This window comes from Thalassophryne amazonica, chromosome 14 (assembly GCF_902500255.1).
Source record: "Thalassophryne amazonica chromosome 14, fThaAma1.1, whole genome shotgun sequence".
Classification (NCBI taxonomy): domain Eukaryota; kingdom Metazoa; phylum Chordata; class Actinopteri; order Batrachoidiformes; family Batrachoididae; genus Thalassophryne; species Thalassophryne amazonica.
The window spans coordinates 19,601,848-19,617,242 of NC_047116.1; the positions used below are offsets into that span (position 1 = coordinate 19,601,848).

The window sequence follows — 15,395 nt, forward strand, 5'->3', positions numbered from 1 at the left end:
AAAAAATTGAGAATAAAATAGTCAACTCTGGGGAAGAATCCAGACCACAGAAATTTTAGGACGTGAACTTTATTGAAATAAATATTCACATAAATAATATTTCTTGAATTATCATTCTCTCCTCTTACAACTCTTGCTCTCTCACACATGCAGACATGCATTTGCTCACAGTCAAGTAACAAATCAGGAAAAAAGACATCATATTCAAAGTTTATCAAAAGGGTTACCTTAAGATTTGCATCAAGAGATTTAGTGTTTCAGTATTTTTGTGACATTTTGTGACCCCTAGCTACAAAAAAAGGCTTAAAGATCAGTCATGAGACACATGAATAAAGTGCAAATTGTTGCTTTTTTTTTCCTACATAATTTAAAAAGTCAACAGGGGCCAGTAATGAAACATCCATTTTCCTTTCTTCAGTGTACCGATTGGAGATTGGAGACATCCAATTGTAGAATTTTGTTCCAAAAAAGGCACAAGTGTTGTTAGTGTGTGCACTCAGCTGAAAATGTTGAAAGATCAACACTGCATGTTCTGAAGTAAAATAGTTTTGAAAAAAAATACTGTTCCTCTATTGCCTTTTTCAAAATCATTGGACATCTCACTGATACGATAAAAAGACGAGAATATTCCGTGTTCCATGTCACAGATTCCCAATTGCGCAAATCATTCAGGCGATTACAATCTGTTTCTAGCCACTAGTGGACAAAGTTCTACTTCCAGCACAACATGGTATTGCTATGTTTCCTGTATTTTGTTTACTCTTCTTTAATTTTTATTTTCTTAGAAAAGTACAAAAATGAATACCACCATGGTTGATAGGTAACAGCTAGTTATTACAACACAAGTTATTAGCATCAGCAGTCGGTGGCAAATGGAGTTTTCTCACAGCGGAAGCTAAGGATGCTAGCTAGCCACCATGCTACATTTTGAAACCGCATTCAAAGCTAAAAATCAGTAGTGTATCTGCTTCTCTTGTACTGTTCACTCTTTGGTAAAACCCAAATTGATTAAGCTATAAGCATGCAGTGTGAAGAAACAGCATTTTGAAATGTTTTTCTTCTCCATTTCTACAGTATCAAGTGTTTATTTTACATAGTGCTAACCAGCAGCTGCTCTGTGCAGCTAGCTGATAGCGAGCACAAACAATGGTGTAAAAAGGAAAAAAGAAAAATATATTTTAAAAAAATTACATAAATGTGTATGTACCATATTAACAATCCTATAGAGATACTAAACCTCACCTTTCCTACATATTTCAATGTGAAATATTGCACTGTTCCCACAGTTTTGTTTGTGCCCATATGAGAAACTAACACTATAAATCCTCCTTCTGTTTGGTGTTTTATCATTTCCTTTAATGCAGTGTAGTCTACAGTACAGCAGATGGGTGCAAAAACATTGGAAGAGTTCCAGTTGATCGTGTCTATCCACTGATATATGTAGGTTCACATTTTTAATGCTAATATTACAAGGTCTTTCATGAACATGTCGACCTTAAGACCGCCAAATCTTCAGGGGACCTGCTGCAAGACAAACTGCAACTGTCAACAAATCCTTTTAAATTGCCTTTTTGCTCAAATAACTTGGAGTCCAAAGATCAGTGAACAAATGGGAACTCTTACAATGATTTTTCATGCGTGGACTGTAAGGAACAACCCATTGCATTATGGTAATGGAAAAATACCAAAAACTATTCTGTACTACTTTTAAATGGTTTTAGTGTGTTTTGACAGTCTTTGATGGAGTTGTTAACTTTTTGACTTGCTACCTGACTAATAAGGGGGATGAGAAAACAAGGCCCTACACAAATAAAGCATCCATTTGTGATGATGTACCGACTGTGCTTTCATGAGGATGTAGCAGTCTTATCGCAGTTTGAGGTAAAAGCAGCATTTGCTTCAGCATCTTCTAGCTCAGAAAATCACAGTTTCAATACTAAATGAACTTCAGTTGCTGTCTGTAAGCTTAGCGTGCTATATATACACTGCATGTTCATCAGACTGCTACAGAGTCACATCTGTTTACAAAGGCAGACAATGTTGGGGAGGTTAAAAACAAAACAACAAAGAAAAGAAAGAACTTTGGTCTTTTTGCCAGTGAGGTGGAAAAAGCACAGAACATTGACAAAATAAAAATGACAAACTCAAATTGATCACTGACAGAATCAGAAACGTGAGACATGAATCTTACTGTGTTGTTCAGAAATTAAGCTTTTCAAAACACAGCAGCATAGCGCTAATTTTACCGAACTATGTTACATCTGTGGATGATGCTCACAGCTAACCATAGCATTAATGATGATGTTAACCCACAGTGTTAACTGCCGTAAGCGTCACGCATGGTTAGCATCACCCATGGTTAGCATTTTCTTCAATTCAGCCTGTCAATAATCAAACGCGCCATGTCGACATATCAATGTCCTAAATAAATTGCAGTTTCCTAAAAATCTCATCATTTCTGGAACTCTGTCATCTCTGATTGTCGAAGGTCAGTTCACATTTCGTTCAAGTTAGTCCATGACTTTCATGGGCGCATGATGCCAGTCTTGCTGGAGTCAAATCAGAGACACTGCCCAGCTTACTGTATTATTGCTTTCCTGTTGGTTTGATACGGATTCAGCACTTTGTCCAGAGTCTGCTTATTGCTTTGTCTTTAGCTTATAAGATAACAACGTCACATTACTACATGTGTACCCCATGTGCATGAACTTTTTGCCCCCTGTATTGTCAGCTGCATCTACCATGGAGCAAACAAATCTTGGACTGTGTGGACGGCCGATCTCTTACTTCACCATCACACAGTTGCTGAGCTTCTGTCCAGTCAGGTTCGGCTCCTGCATGTTCGGGTCCGTGCCGGAGGCTGAGCCCATGCTCCACACTGCAGGTTTGGATGTGACGGGGAAGGTGCTTGGCATCACCGCCTGAACCTGATGCTGGAAGTTGGTGTGAGGCTGTTGGCTGATGTGCAGACGAGCCTCGAGAAGGTAAGCAGCGGAGGCCACAGGGGAGAGACTGGCGGAGTAGCAAGACGAGGAGGACAATGATGTGGGAGCCTCCAGGGTTTGTTGCCACGGGCCGTGCTGCAGCGGCATTGAGTGCTTGCAGTGTAAAATGGAAGGGTTGGGGGTGTCAAACATGGGTGAAGAAGCAAAGACAGTAGCAGCTGGAGGAGATTGTGGCTGCTGCTGCTGCTGCTTCTGCTGCTGAGCCAAAAACAGCAGAGGATTCTGGGTAGGTGCAGTCTGAGGGGCTTGGACCTGAGTCTGAGCCTGGTGCTGGATCTGAAGCATCCTAAAACCGAAAAGGAAAACACTGAGTTTTAATCATGTCATGAAAATAATTAAGACAACCTGAGATTTAGAATCTCTAATTTATCAAAACAGATTTTGAGTGGTGAAAATTCCAGACTGATGATGTCACAGATACTATACTCCATCACGTATCCTGAATGATGGTTTCAGACATCTGGAATTAAATCATGACAACTCAAATAAATATGATCCCTTCAGACATCTCATAACCCAGTTCACAAAATCCTTCCTGTACAGTTAGATTTTGCAGTATCAGTTGACGTTGCGCTGACATTGTTTTGAACTTGAAAGCGACTAAAAAAACACACAAATCAATTGGCAGTGAATGAACATAAGCTTCATTTTCCACATAATGGATCTATAAATTATTATACATTTTAATGGCATGTACATTTTTAGTATCAGTGGGTGTGCACAAAGTTAACAAGAGGCTAATTACAGTTAGCATCAAAATCTCCAGTAATATCACTTACTGCATGAATTTGGAATATTGTTTACTTTATTTTAACTTGTAGGAACGATTTTGGCACTTTATTTTAAGCTAGTCATATTTTTTATATATCAAAAATAAATAAAACAACACTTAAAAAAATAATCTGCAATGAACTTGTTGGATGGTCAGAGATGATTTGAAGATAATGCTCTTAAATTCTTCACAGAAGTCATTTAGGTATCACCGTTACTCAAAATATACTTGGAGACATCTTGACTGACCCTGACTGATTTATTAGAATTTGTGAGTGATTATGTATAACCTGAATCTGGTCAACCTAATACTCAGGTTAAAACGGCTAACTATCGCGTCTCCCTGATGCATGTGTGTAATATAATAACAGTGTAGACTGCATGCTGGTGCTGGTGGTTTGCCTCACCGCTGCTGGTGCAGCACCTCCTCCAGCATGCTGCGGTGCTCAGAAAGAGTTGGACCAAGTGACCCACGGCTGCCACGGTTACAGGAGGGTGGAGGGACAACCTGTCTTGCCAGACCCTTGATCTTATTTAATCCCAGAAGCCCTTTTGTTCGTGTGTTTTTCCTCAGTTGCTGGCGGAAGGCTTTGAGTCCTGCAGATGAGAAAATCATCAGACAATATGTCTTTGATCCTATGGTGGTAATGCAACAGACATACTGAAAAAGACCCTCCTGATTGTAGTGGCTAAATTACATTTGTTGGTTCTCCCGTACCTTGTGTAAGGGAAGTGTCAGAGGCTCTGCGACCCTCCTGGAAGCTGGGAGAAGGCAGGCTGCCCTGAGCCTGTGGCAACAGGTGTGAGGAGAACACCAGGGGACCTCCTGCAGGAACCTGGGCTCCGGCTTCAGTTCCAGAGGCCAGAATGGCTGACATGTCACCCACAGCGACCTGCACGGAGGGGTTGGGGCTAGATGAGGACTTCAGACAGCCATCCGAAGAAGCACCGTCTGAGGGACTAACCACAATACCTGCAGAAGGACAGGATATGAGGTTGACTTGAGCTACTGAGTTCACAGACAAGCACATGCTGCCTTGTTATTGTATGCAGTACTAACATGGCGGGTGGCACTGGTGCAAACGAGCAGATACTTCAGCCAGAGTGTGTCTGCGAGAGGTGGTGGTGGGAGGCAGCAGAGGCCCGACCGCTTGCGTCGCCTCCTCCTCTTCCTCCTGGTCCCTGTGTCGAACCTCTTCACTGATGCTTGTCTCCAGCAGGCTGTTGGGTGAAATGGAGCGGTTCCACAGCAGCCTGTTGAGGCTGGACTCCACAGTAAACACCTCACGCTGCACAGAGTGAGAGGAGGACTAATCAGTGCCCGCTGACTGACAGAAGGCTGGCACGAAGGAGTGAACATATGCAGCGTTGCTTCTGCCCCACCTGCTGATCCAATAATGAGGTGCTGAGGACTGTCAAGTGTTATTAAAATGTTTACCTGAAATAATCCGCCCTGGTCACAATCCATCTCAGAGTAGTGTGTAGGAGTGTTTTTGGCTGGAACAGGAAATGCTGAGGATCTAAAGCTTTCCGTGCACTCCATGATCACCTAGAGACAAGCAGAAAGTGATCTTCAATTAGCTCCAGATTGCCAAGAAAGGGTTCTATAACAAAGTTTATCTTGGTTCCACCCAGTGTGACCACTCACCTCCTGGGCAGTGCTATCTGAGGTGCTCCTTGGTCTCTGGCTCCAAGTTCCACACTGCCGGCTCAGCTGCTGACTGCGATGCTCCCTCACTCTCTCCAGCAGCAGATAGTAGATCGCAGAGAAGTGATTGTAGCTGCTGCTCTGCAGAGACTGAGGGAAATCATCCCCAGATTAGTACCTCTGTAGCTCATAATACAAGCTTTTAGCCATCTTTATACCAGTGATGTAGTCAACATTACAGAGCTCTCAAGACTCACTCATTTGGAGAGAGACTCATGCTTAAAAGCGGTCCTGTCAGGTCTCATGCATTTGGAGTGAGATTCAACATGTTGTCACACTCTCATACTAATGCATGACATTCTGAAACATTTTGCCACTATGACCTGCAAGATGAGATTCAGCGCAAAATTACTCTTGAGCGTATCTCAACTTGAGAGCTCTGCAACAATTAAAATCAAGATTTAAGAAAGCAGCTGTTCTAGCCACCTTCGTTAAATAGAATCTTTACGAATGGCGACTTTGCAACACTCAGCAATCTCTCAGGTTTAAAAACAGAAGCTTGCTGATTCCTGTTATAAAATGAGCAGTAAGCTTTGTGGTATCTAGAAATCCACACTACATTTTACTCAAAAATTCTTAAGTTAATGTGACACAAGATGCCACAATCTGTCTTTAGCCCCATCGTTTCACTGTCCAACTTGGAGACAATCTTCTAAAAATCTGCTACTCACATATATGATGATCAATGTAACAAACAATTTAAAAACACGTTAATTTTAGTGTCAGGCAGTCACCTCAATAGTCCTCTGCCGATCAATACCCAGCGTGTTCATGATGCCCAGCACTGGCTCGCTGTAGTCCCCCAGGTTTGAGTTGTACTCAGTCATGGAATGGCTCAGGGTCTGATGGGGGGCTGTTGGGTCTGCCAGCATCCAGCGATGTTGCTTGATCTGAGCTATGCTGATCCTCTTGGCTGGGTCCACTACGAGCATTTTACGTATCAGGTTTTCACAGTCTAGTAGATTAAAAAAACACACTAGATGAGTCTTGGATTATGTGCAGAAGTTTAGCTCTTAAAGGCTGCAAGTGACAGACGTTCTAGCATAAACTGGAGCCTGTTGGTAGTCAAAACCAAAATTCACAAATATTTTTGATTATAGATCCTGCAATAAACTTCATGGAAAGAAAGCATTTTATTGTCCCTCCAACCTCTGCCGTTTTTAAGGGTTAAAAGAAGGTCATACTTCATATTGATGTTTATGATTTGTTTCCATAGCAATGAATACCTTGAGACATGAAGAAAGGGATTCTGAAGCGTCCTTCGGTGACTCTCTGTCTGAGTGCAGGCAAACTGGGCCCATCAAATGGAAGAGACCCACAGACAAGAACATAGAGAACCACACCAAGACTCTGCGGAGAAAATGTCATAAAGGTGAGCGTTGATATTATGTATTAATTTGCAACGCTGTAGTCAAGTCGCTAAATCTGGAGTCAAGTCGAATCCTGAGTCCCCATTGTTTAAATTGGAGTCTACGTCAAAGTCACTAAAGAAGAGTCCAAGTTGAATCAGCGTTGACTCCACGTTACAGTATTAAAATGACTATAACTGTCAATATCTTGTGCCAAATTATTATGGCCTGTTATTTAAAAAAAAAAATCATAATCCTCGGGTCCAACTTCGTAGTGCGAATGCAGTCAATCCTCAAGTCTGAGTTTAAGTCAGAGTCACCAATACTGAAGTTCAAGATCAGTCACAAGTCATGAAGAACAAAAATTTGAGTCACAGAATCAAGTACTCCAAGCCTGCTCCGTTATGAAAAATAACGCTTGAACACGTCAGTATTTTCAATGAGTGAGTTTACCCAAATGTCCAGCTGAGGGCCCTCGTACTCCTTTCCTTCAAAAACCTCAGGGGCTGCATACGGTGGACTGCCACACCACGTGGACAATGGCTCTCCTGCATTGTAGAAGTTTCCAAACCCAAAGTCTAAACAACAACAAAAAAATTCTCTTTCATTCTGCAATCCAGCATGACTTACTCAGAGTGCTGGAATATACTCTATGTTTTTTTTTGCACTCCATCTCTTGCATAATTTTCAACAGTACATTCAGAGAGGTGCTGTGTCATATCACGTGAAAGAACGTTACCTTTCGGCTCACACACAAAACACGAGTTGTTCTGCTCAGCTCTGAAACTTAAGTAATCCTATTTCCTCATACCACAGTAATTGTGAGCCACACTAATTCCCCCAGTACAGTAAATGCTGCTGTCTTTTAAATGGTCCCATTCAAAACAGGATTAACTCAACTCTGTAACAGCATAATTGTACACTATTAGTGCTGATAAGCTTGATTGAACACTCTAATGGAGTTGATTCAACACTATTTTGAATGGGACCATACACACTTATGTCAATCTTAATTTAACACTGCAAAATGTACTGTGTGGTGTACACTGGTCTTAATAAACAAAGTGACACAGCAGCTCTTAATTAGTGACACCTTAACAAGAAACAGTTGAAAATCACAAAACAAAAATACTTCTTTAGACGAAGTGGAAAAACATGCAGGAAATGAAGCCTTTCAAATGTCAACAAATTCACTGACTGTGACTTGCTTTACGCAACCTTTCCTTCCAGAAAAACATTCTGCTTCACATTGCGTAACACCTTCTCCTTCCACTAAAAAGACATACAGACGTACCGGCCAGTTTGATATTCATGTTGGCGTCCAGCAACAGATTCTCCGTTTTTAGGTCACGGTGAACGATGTGGTGTCGATGGCAGTAGTCCACCGCTGTCAGAATCTGCCAGAATTTCTTTCGTGCCTCGTCTTCACTCATACGACCGTTTGAGGTCAGGTAGTCTGGAAGGAGGGAGGATATTTTTCCATCATATCCAGACTGGAGACAGTGGGTAAAGTTTAGTGGCTTTTTTGTTTGTTTTTTTTCCAAGATGAACTCACCAAACATCTCTCCATTCTTTGCATATTCTGTCACAATGTATAGCATATCTTTGGTCTCCATGACCTAAAAGAAAAAGACAAGTTGGAGAAAGAGGAAGCATGAAAAAAGGAGTCAAAGACAAATGGGTCACTGGCCACTAACAGCTGGTGATGACGAAGAATGAATTTTAAGAGTAAAATCTGCTCCAAGTCCTTCAGTGCTGCCAGCTTGTGGCATTTGGGACAAATTTGGACCACAAATATTCCCCTGGTCATGCTTCTCTATGTGCTTGTTCCATGGTTACTGTAGAAACGTGTGTGTACACACTCATGCATAGATTTACGTGCAGAAAATACCAACACCCTCTTTGTCCACTGGCTTCCTGAATGAATTCATATTCATGGACACCCAAAAAAAGAAAAAGAAATGTAAATAAATGTACACAATCACACACACATCCTTAATGTTTCCAGTCAGGCTGGAAAAGCAGTCAGCAGTGTTGTGTTTCACGCTGCCGTACGTGTCTTTATTTCAGGGATATGCACAGGATGTTCACATGTATCCTGTATTGTGCATCGAACGCACAAGTGCAAGCAGATAGCACACTATGTAGGACGGAAACACGTCATTCCCATTCTCTTCCTGGAGCTCATAGAAACCTTCCATTTCTCCAGAGAGCCCTCTGGGGCGGAGTATTTGAGCGGAAAGGTTGCACAACAAAGCAATTTTCATCAGATGGCAAAGCCCTGTCTGCGTAATGCAGCCGGCCAACTCAGAATTAAATGTCACAAGATTCCACCGAGTGGCAGGGCTTAATTTATTTATTTCACTCTGCAGCCTTTTAGGAAAGCAAGCTAGCCTTTAAGGTGGACAACCACGAAGGAAGCACAGATGCTTCCAAGCGGGGAGGCAGGGCAGCTCTCTGGGGCTCTGTCACCTTCAGGTGCAGCTGATGTCACCGCTCCAGAACATGCACACTAAGATCCCCCTGCCTCCTGCCACGCCACGCTGAAAATAAAGGGACAAGGATAAAAGGTCACAAGAAGAGGTTTTTGTGATACTGATTCCAGGGAAGGATTTTTTTTTTTTTTCACAAGAGCAGTAAGAGAACGGAAGCAGCAGCTTATCATCGGGCCAGAGGTCTCGATGTGTTGGCTAAATATGACACACAAGGCAGCTTTATCCAGTTCCATTAGCTAGATTACATTACACAAAACTGACATTTTCAATTTAAATTGGGATGTAATATGCATAGGTTGCAGGGAGAGGTTTAATAATTAATAGCACACAAGTATTTGGCGGATTCATGCCAGAACTGCTGCTGTGACCTGAGAAGCGAAAAGAAAGACTTGATCTCTTCCGCAATTCTGCTGTGAATATTAGTGGATGCACCAAACTGCTAATCGGCCAGTACACAGTGAAGCTGGACATGGAGCAGAATCAGCGTGGACATAGCCAGAAATTCATTGTCCGGGGTGGCAGTGGATAGTGGGATATAACCCTGTTCACTTTGAAATTTGTCTTTCTCTGAAGCAGCTGTTTTAAGTTGTGTTTCATTTCAATCTTGAATCAACTCTTTTAATTAGTTTTTAACTCTATGAAACCGAAGCACCTGTTATCACATTTCAAGCCTCATTTTCAAATAAAAAAAAAAAAAGATTTTTTTTTGCATAGTACGTGATAACACAAAGCTGTTTGCTAGTGATCACTTAATAATTAAAATCTAAATCAACAGAATCCTTTTAACAAAAAGAAATAAACTATAGCAGACCACCTAATTTAGTTATATATTTTAAAATGGAAAAGCAGTGATGCATTTTATGTGGTAGTTTTTCATTATTTACACAGTATGAAGTTATATTTTTGGTGAACGTTTGCTCATAATATTTAAAACCAATGATACTGAAGAATGAGACATTTTTCTTTGATAAATTAATTAAATGCTTATGCAGAACTTACTACTAAATAAATAAAATGATGAAGATTTTAATCACTGCAGCTCGAAAAGTGATTAAATAATGCATGAAGCACTAATAATCACAGCATCATCACATTTTAATTGTGTATCCACAGCTCAATTATTGCACCGCTAATTATTCTGACACTGTTTCTAAGCTCCACAAGAACACCTGCTTCCAGGGAACAACATGACAACTTTCTTTCTTTTTTTTTTTTTTTTTTTATCATTACGTGATTTCCCAGTAAGCACAGCTCAGCCACTTCAATCCGGAATGAATGAATTCTCAAAAGCAGCACAACTTTACAGCAGTGAACAAAGGGCAGAAAACTCCACAGCCAAGAAGAGCATTGTGCATTTGTTTGTGTGGGCGTCTGTTTGCATGTGTGCTGCCAGACGCGTGCCAGGTCGCTCAAAAGGCCAGCTGAGGAGGACAAAAAGCCGATTCTTTGCACTAAGTCTTCAATTTGATTAAGAGCAAAGCAGTTCTTTGCAGAGTGACGCCTTCACGTGAAGCACAGGCACATTGCACTTGGCTTTAGCCGACGCTAATCAGCCTTGACTTTCAAACTACCCATAAGCCCTCTGGTTATGCCATTTCTCATATCTCTGCAATCAGCTGTCCCTTTATGTAACTGAAAACACCACAGAGATGCATTGTTTCTGATACCCGCCATTACTCGCATTTTCCCTATTTCCAATTTGCATGCATGTAGACAAACATACGCGCACACGCAGAGGTCAAAGGGTTTGCACTAAAGCTGTTGTGTTGTATTCATGATTCAATGTATTCTAACACAATCCACTACAAACAACTTAAGACAACAACTGCCTCTTACTTTTACCGCTCGTAACTAGAACTGCTGCCGGCAGCACAGCAGTGTAGAATTTAGTAATCGGACCTGCATTTAGAAAGCAGATCTGGGGTTGGATCTCGCTGTGGTGACCCTGAGAAAAATGGGAGAAGCCAACTAATTTACTGTAACAGAACTGCTGCTGCCCCAATGACCAAATGCTTTCAACAGTGAGCGATTAATCTGAAATTTTCTCGACTGCTCAATTGTGTGTCTATAAAATATCACAGCATAGAGAGAAGAGTCCATTTTAGGTGTTCTAAGAGCCGAAGTTGACATCTTATAATGCTATTTTTCTATCTTACCAAAACTTAAAGATCTTCATATTCACAAGGATTTAAAACACGTGAGAAAATGTGATTAGATTTATTATTAAAAGGGGCCATTCTGTGCAAAATGATTTTATCTGCCTTTTACATCAGAACTATGAATTGGATTTCATATTAAAAATCTTCAAAACCCATGAGCTGCATGTCTGTGCTTACACAAACACCCCTGCTGTTACCAAAATGTAGGTCTTAAATGACTCGTTTTCAGTGGTGGGCACAAATAACCAAAAAATTAACTTTGATTACAGATAAACAGAAAAGTTATCTTTGATAAAGATAAAACAATAAACAACCCAAAAATGTATCGGAAGTTAAAGACAACTGATAAATTCCAATATTACTTCTGACACATCTACAACTAGTAGTAGAACAAATTTAATAGCTTATAATAATAAAAACAAACCACAATAATAATAAAAACAAACCACAACAATGAGAGCACACTTTTCTTTCAACATTCTGCCCCTGTTGGAAGCTCTTGTTTACTACAGAGCTCCCAGCACAGAGGCACTTTGAGAGCAGCCATAAAGCCAACTCTCTATCAATTATGACATCCGGTCAGGCGCAGGTCTTGAAAAATAAAGTCATGCTGACTTATGGTTTTGATTATAAATAACATTAATACCGATAGAATAACTCCATTAATGTCAATTATGTCATCTGTACAAAGTTAAAATATAACATATATCTTTTAATGTTGAATAATGCACTAATTCTGAGGTTTTGTAACAAACAGACAGATCGCAAAGGATTCTGGGTAAAAGTGCCTCTTTTTGGAGTGAGGCGGAGGGGAAGGCGAAGGGCTACAAATCCCTCCGTTTGGAGGGGTAGGAGGAACTTACTGCTGTCTCTGAAAAAACAAACATGGCGCCGAAAGAGCCGCACAAATGAAGTGACTTTATTACAAATTACGCTGTTTAGAAAGTTATAACTTGCCAAAAAACTTTACAGGCAGTTGTCTATGACAGCAGCGTGTCTGCTGCTGGATGCATGTTGCGTATGTTGTCGTTCTGAAGAATATCGTAACGTCGCTCGTGCGCTGCGTTATAATGCATATACACACGAACGCTACGATAAGACACTTTTATATCTCACAACGGAGAAAATCATGATAAAGTGTAAGCACGTTAATTTGTATGTTCATAAATCTTTGGATAATATCAATCCCTGCTGTTGGATTTCAAGGTCTGTAACACGTGTATTTTGTAAACAAACGGAGCCCTGAACACACTCATCTAATAAGCTTTCAGGCAGAAAATGAAAAGTTTCATCAATGGGAATACGTTGGAAAATATATACACACACATGTATATGTGTAACACATAACCTGACGTCCTAATAGACTGATATTATCTGTCAAGGAAATTTCTAAAGGAAATAAGGCTGGATGCAAAAAATGGGAGAAATTGAAAAAAAAAAATAAGGTTGTAATTCCATTAAAAAAGTGAAACTTGTATAATGTATACATTCATTGCACACAAAAAAAGCCATTTGCAAAGCCAAAAAGTTGATTTGACAATCATCTGACATAACCGGGGTCAAAATAAATAGAACACTGCTATCTACTGGTTCCCACACGCTTAGTGAACACTACTGACCAGTAGATGGCAGTAGAGGCCTTGAAAACAAAATTCCAGATACAGTAATCCCTGTCTGCTACATTTAAAATGTGTGGAATTTAACAAACGCAAATAAAACCAACATCTATAAACGCAGAGAATATATCACAGGAGTGCTTTGTTTATTTTCTTTATCGGTTTAAAAGTTATCGGACAAAGATTAATTGGAAGATAAATGGTCCGATAATGGTTTTTAAAGTTATCTAAAAAGATAATCTGATAAAGAAAACATTATCTTCGATAATTATGTTATCGGATTATCGGAAGTGTGCCCACCACTGCTCGTTTTACATTTCTGTGACATAGGTAACAGAAGTTCTGTTTGCTCTGAGACACACCCAACTGAGCCTGGCGGCACCCTGTGTTACACGTACACAAACTCTGCCAGAAGTCGCACAAAGGACAGTTCTTCTTCACCACTAAAGGCAGCAGAAACATCTTAAAAAATCCATGTGACCCTCCCGAGGTACCAAAGGGTCCAACAAACGATTACACTTCAAAAATCTTAAATCTTAGAATGATTAATCATATTAAATAAAGCCTATATATATATATATATATATATATATATATATATATATATATATATTATATAAATAATTATCAAGACACGTCAACATGGAAAAATTATATTCATCAAAGTTTCCAAACCTCTGGCCAATGAGTGCTTCAATACCTAAAAATATTCACTTTAGTACAACGTAAAACAAAAAAGAGGCAAATCTGCATATTTGCAGAGCTGAATATGCCAAATGTTTCAGCTCAATAATCGAAGAACTGCAACATTTTCATGGGAAATAATGTTTAGCACCCTCTCCAGGCCCTGCAGTCACTGAGGTTCTCTGGATGCCGTCACAGACGTGTCTGTGTTGGTGTTCAGTGACAGTGGGCATGTACGTAAAAGGGTCAAATAACAAATGCAGCGCACTGCACATGTATAATCGCATGCAGTTGGAGTTTGCACCCAGCCGTGGCACACACCTGGTAGAGTTTGATGATATGGGGGTGGTTGAGCAGCTTCATAATCTGCACTTCTCTGTAAATCTTCTCCAGGTTGGAAGGGTTCAGCCTGGTCTTATCAATGATTTTAATGGCCACCTGAAAGATAGCAAGGGCTACTTTGTAATGCATATCAATTTTACAGAGTTTAAATCTTTATAATAGAAAAATCAGCATAGTTTTCAGAGGAGGGCTGCTGCTGCTCACCTGTGTTTTGGTGACTTTATGTCTGGCCAGTTTCACTACTGCAAAGTTTCCTTTCCCCAGGGTGCGGATGATCTCGTAAAAGCCGACCTGCAGGGGCCTCCCCGGTGCAGGGCAGGACGGGACCCCTCGGCTGCTCTCGGTCATGATCACCATGCTGCACCAACAGTCTGCAGTTCACGTCGAGGTAATTCAAGGATAGTGCCTGCAGAGCCAATAACGCACTCCATGTTTTCACTGTGCACAGATATTAGCTACAAAACGCAAAACCAGCTATGGCATCATTTGAGCAAGTGACACTGAAATAATATTTGATTAGTTAAAAAATAGAGCAGCAGGGGAGTGATTGAATGCCTTTTTCATTCTATTCTAGTGTTCCACTCTCTTCTGTTTTAAATCAAGTACTACAGCATTGTGTGTCAAATGTGGACATATCCATTAGAAAAAATGTCAGCAAATTTCACAATTTTTCATTTACAGACAAACATTTATCAAGCAAACTAAATAAATATAATTATTAAAATAATTAAAAAGCAGCAGCACAAAAATATATTAAAAAAATATATATAAAAAATATCTTAGCAACTTGGAAAATTTTAATGGGATTTTTTTTTTTTTTTTACAATTCTATTACATTTTCAGTCACAAACCTACAAATTATATATATATATATATATATATATATATATATATATATAACTAAATCATGAACCATAATCACATCCGTTGTTTTTTTACGATTAAAAAATAAGTTTGAGCTGTGAAATGAATATTTTTTCAATCTTACCTCACAGCTCGTACTGACCTTCTGTCAGTTCACACAGCTGTCAGAATAAAAACAAACTCCAAACATTCCACAAAAAGCGGCACAAGAAAAAAAGGGGGGGAAGAAGAAGTGCAGAAAACACGCGGAGTAACTTTTCGCGGAGCGGCGACTCCGTGCTAACTTTAGCTCTAGTGTTTCGGTGTCTGTGCGCTCCGGCGGAATGTGGAGCTTCGGCACTCACCCGGGAACTCCTCCTCCTCCTCCTGCCCGCTCCTCCACCAGAACCAACTGCTACAACC

At 40.3% G+C, this 15,395-nt stretch overlaps 1 protein-coding gene across 2 annotated transcripts; it reads right to left on the minus strand.

Annotated features, from left to right (window-relative positions):
* Positions 1 to 731: 731 nt before the first annotated feature.
* sik1 (salt-inducible kinase 1) lies at positions 732 to 15,395 on the minus strand. Of its 2 annotated transcripts, XM_034185878.1 has the most exons (14): positions 15,118 to 15,395; positions 14,334 to 14,535; positions 14,109 to 14,225; positions 8,389 to 8,452; positions 8,128 to 8,289; positions 7,287 to 7,411; positions 6,711 to 6,834; positions 6,219 to 6,439; positions 5,425 to 5,574; positions 5,215 to 5,325; positions 4,837 to 5,065; positions 4,495 to 4,749; positions 4,184 to 4,373; positions 732 to 3,291 (listed from the first exon to the last, which is right to left on the minus strand). In XM_034185878.1, exons 2-14 carry the CDS (start codon positions 14,484 to 14,486, stop codon positions 2,784 to 2,786), a joined length of 2,409 nt encoding a protein of 802 aa, XP_034041769.1. In that variant the 5' UTR covers positions 14,487 to 14,535; positions 15,118 to 15,395; the 3' UTR covers positions 732 to 2,783. The 2 variants fall into 2 exon arrangements, with proteins under 2 accessions (XP_034041769.1, XP_034041770.1); XM_034185879.1 differs by lacking the exon at positions 15,118 to 15,395 and having other exon boundaries at positions 14,334 to 14,559.

What these genes read in the sequence shown, in the direction of transcription:
- sik1 (XM_034185878.1), bottom strand. Translation starts at nt 14,486, where the DNA reads ATGGTGATCATGACCGAGAGCAGCCGAGGGGTCCCGTCCTGCCCTGCA. An exon ending in CAGATAGCACTGCCCAGGAG is followed by an intron (nt 5,326 to 5,424) that starts GTGAGTGGTCAC and finishes GCTTGTCTCTAG; the next exon opens with GTGATCATGGAGTGCACGGA. An exon ending in ACCAGGGCGGATTATTTCAG is followed by an intron (nt 5,066 to 5,214) that starts GTAAACATTTTA and finishes CACTCTGTGCAG; the next exon opens with CGTGAGGTGTTTACTGTGGA.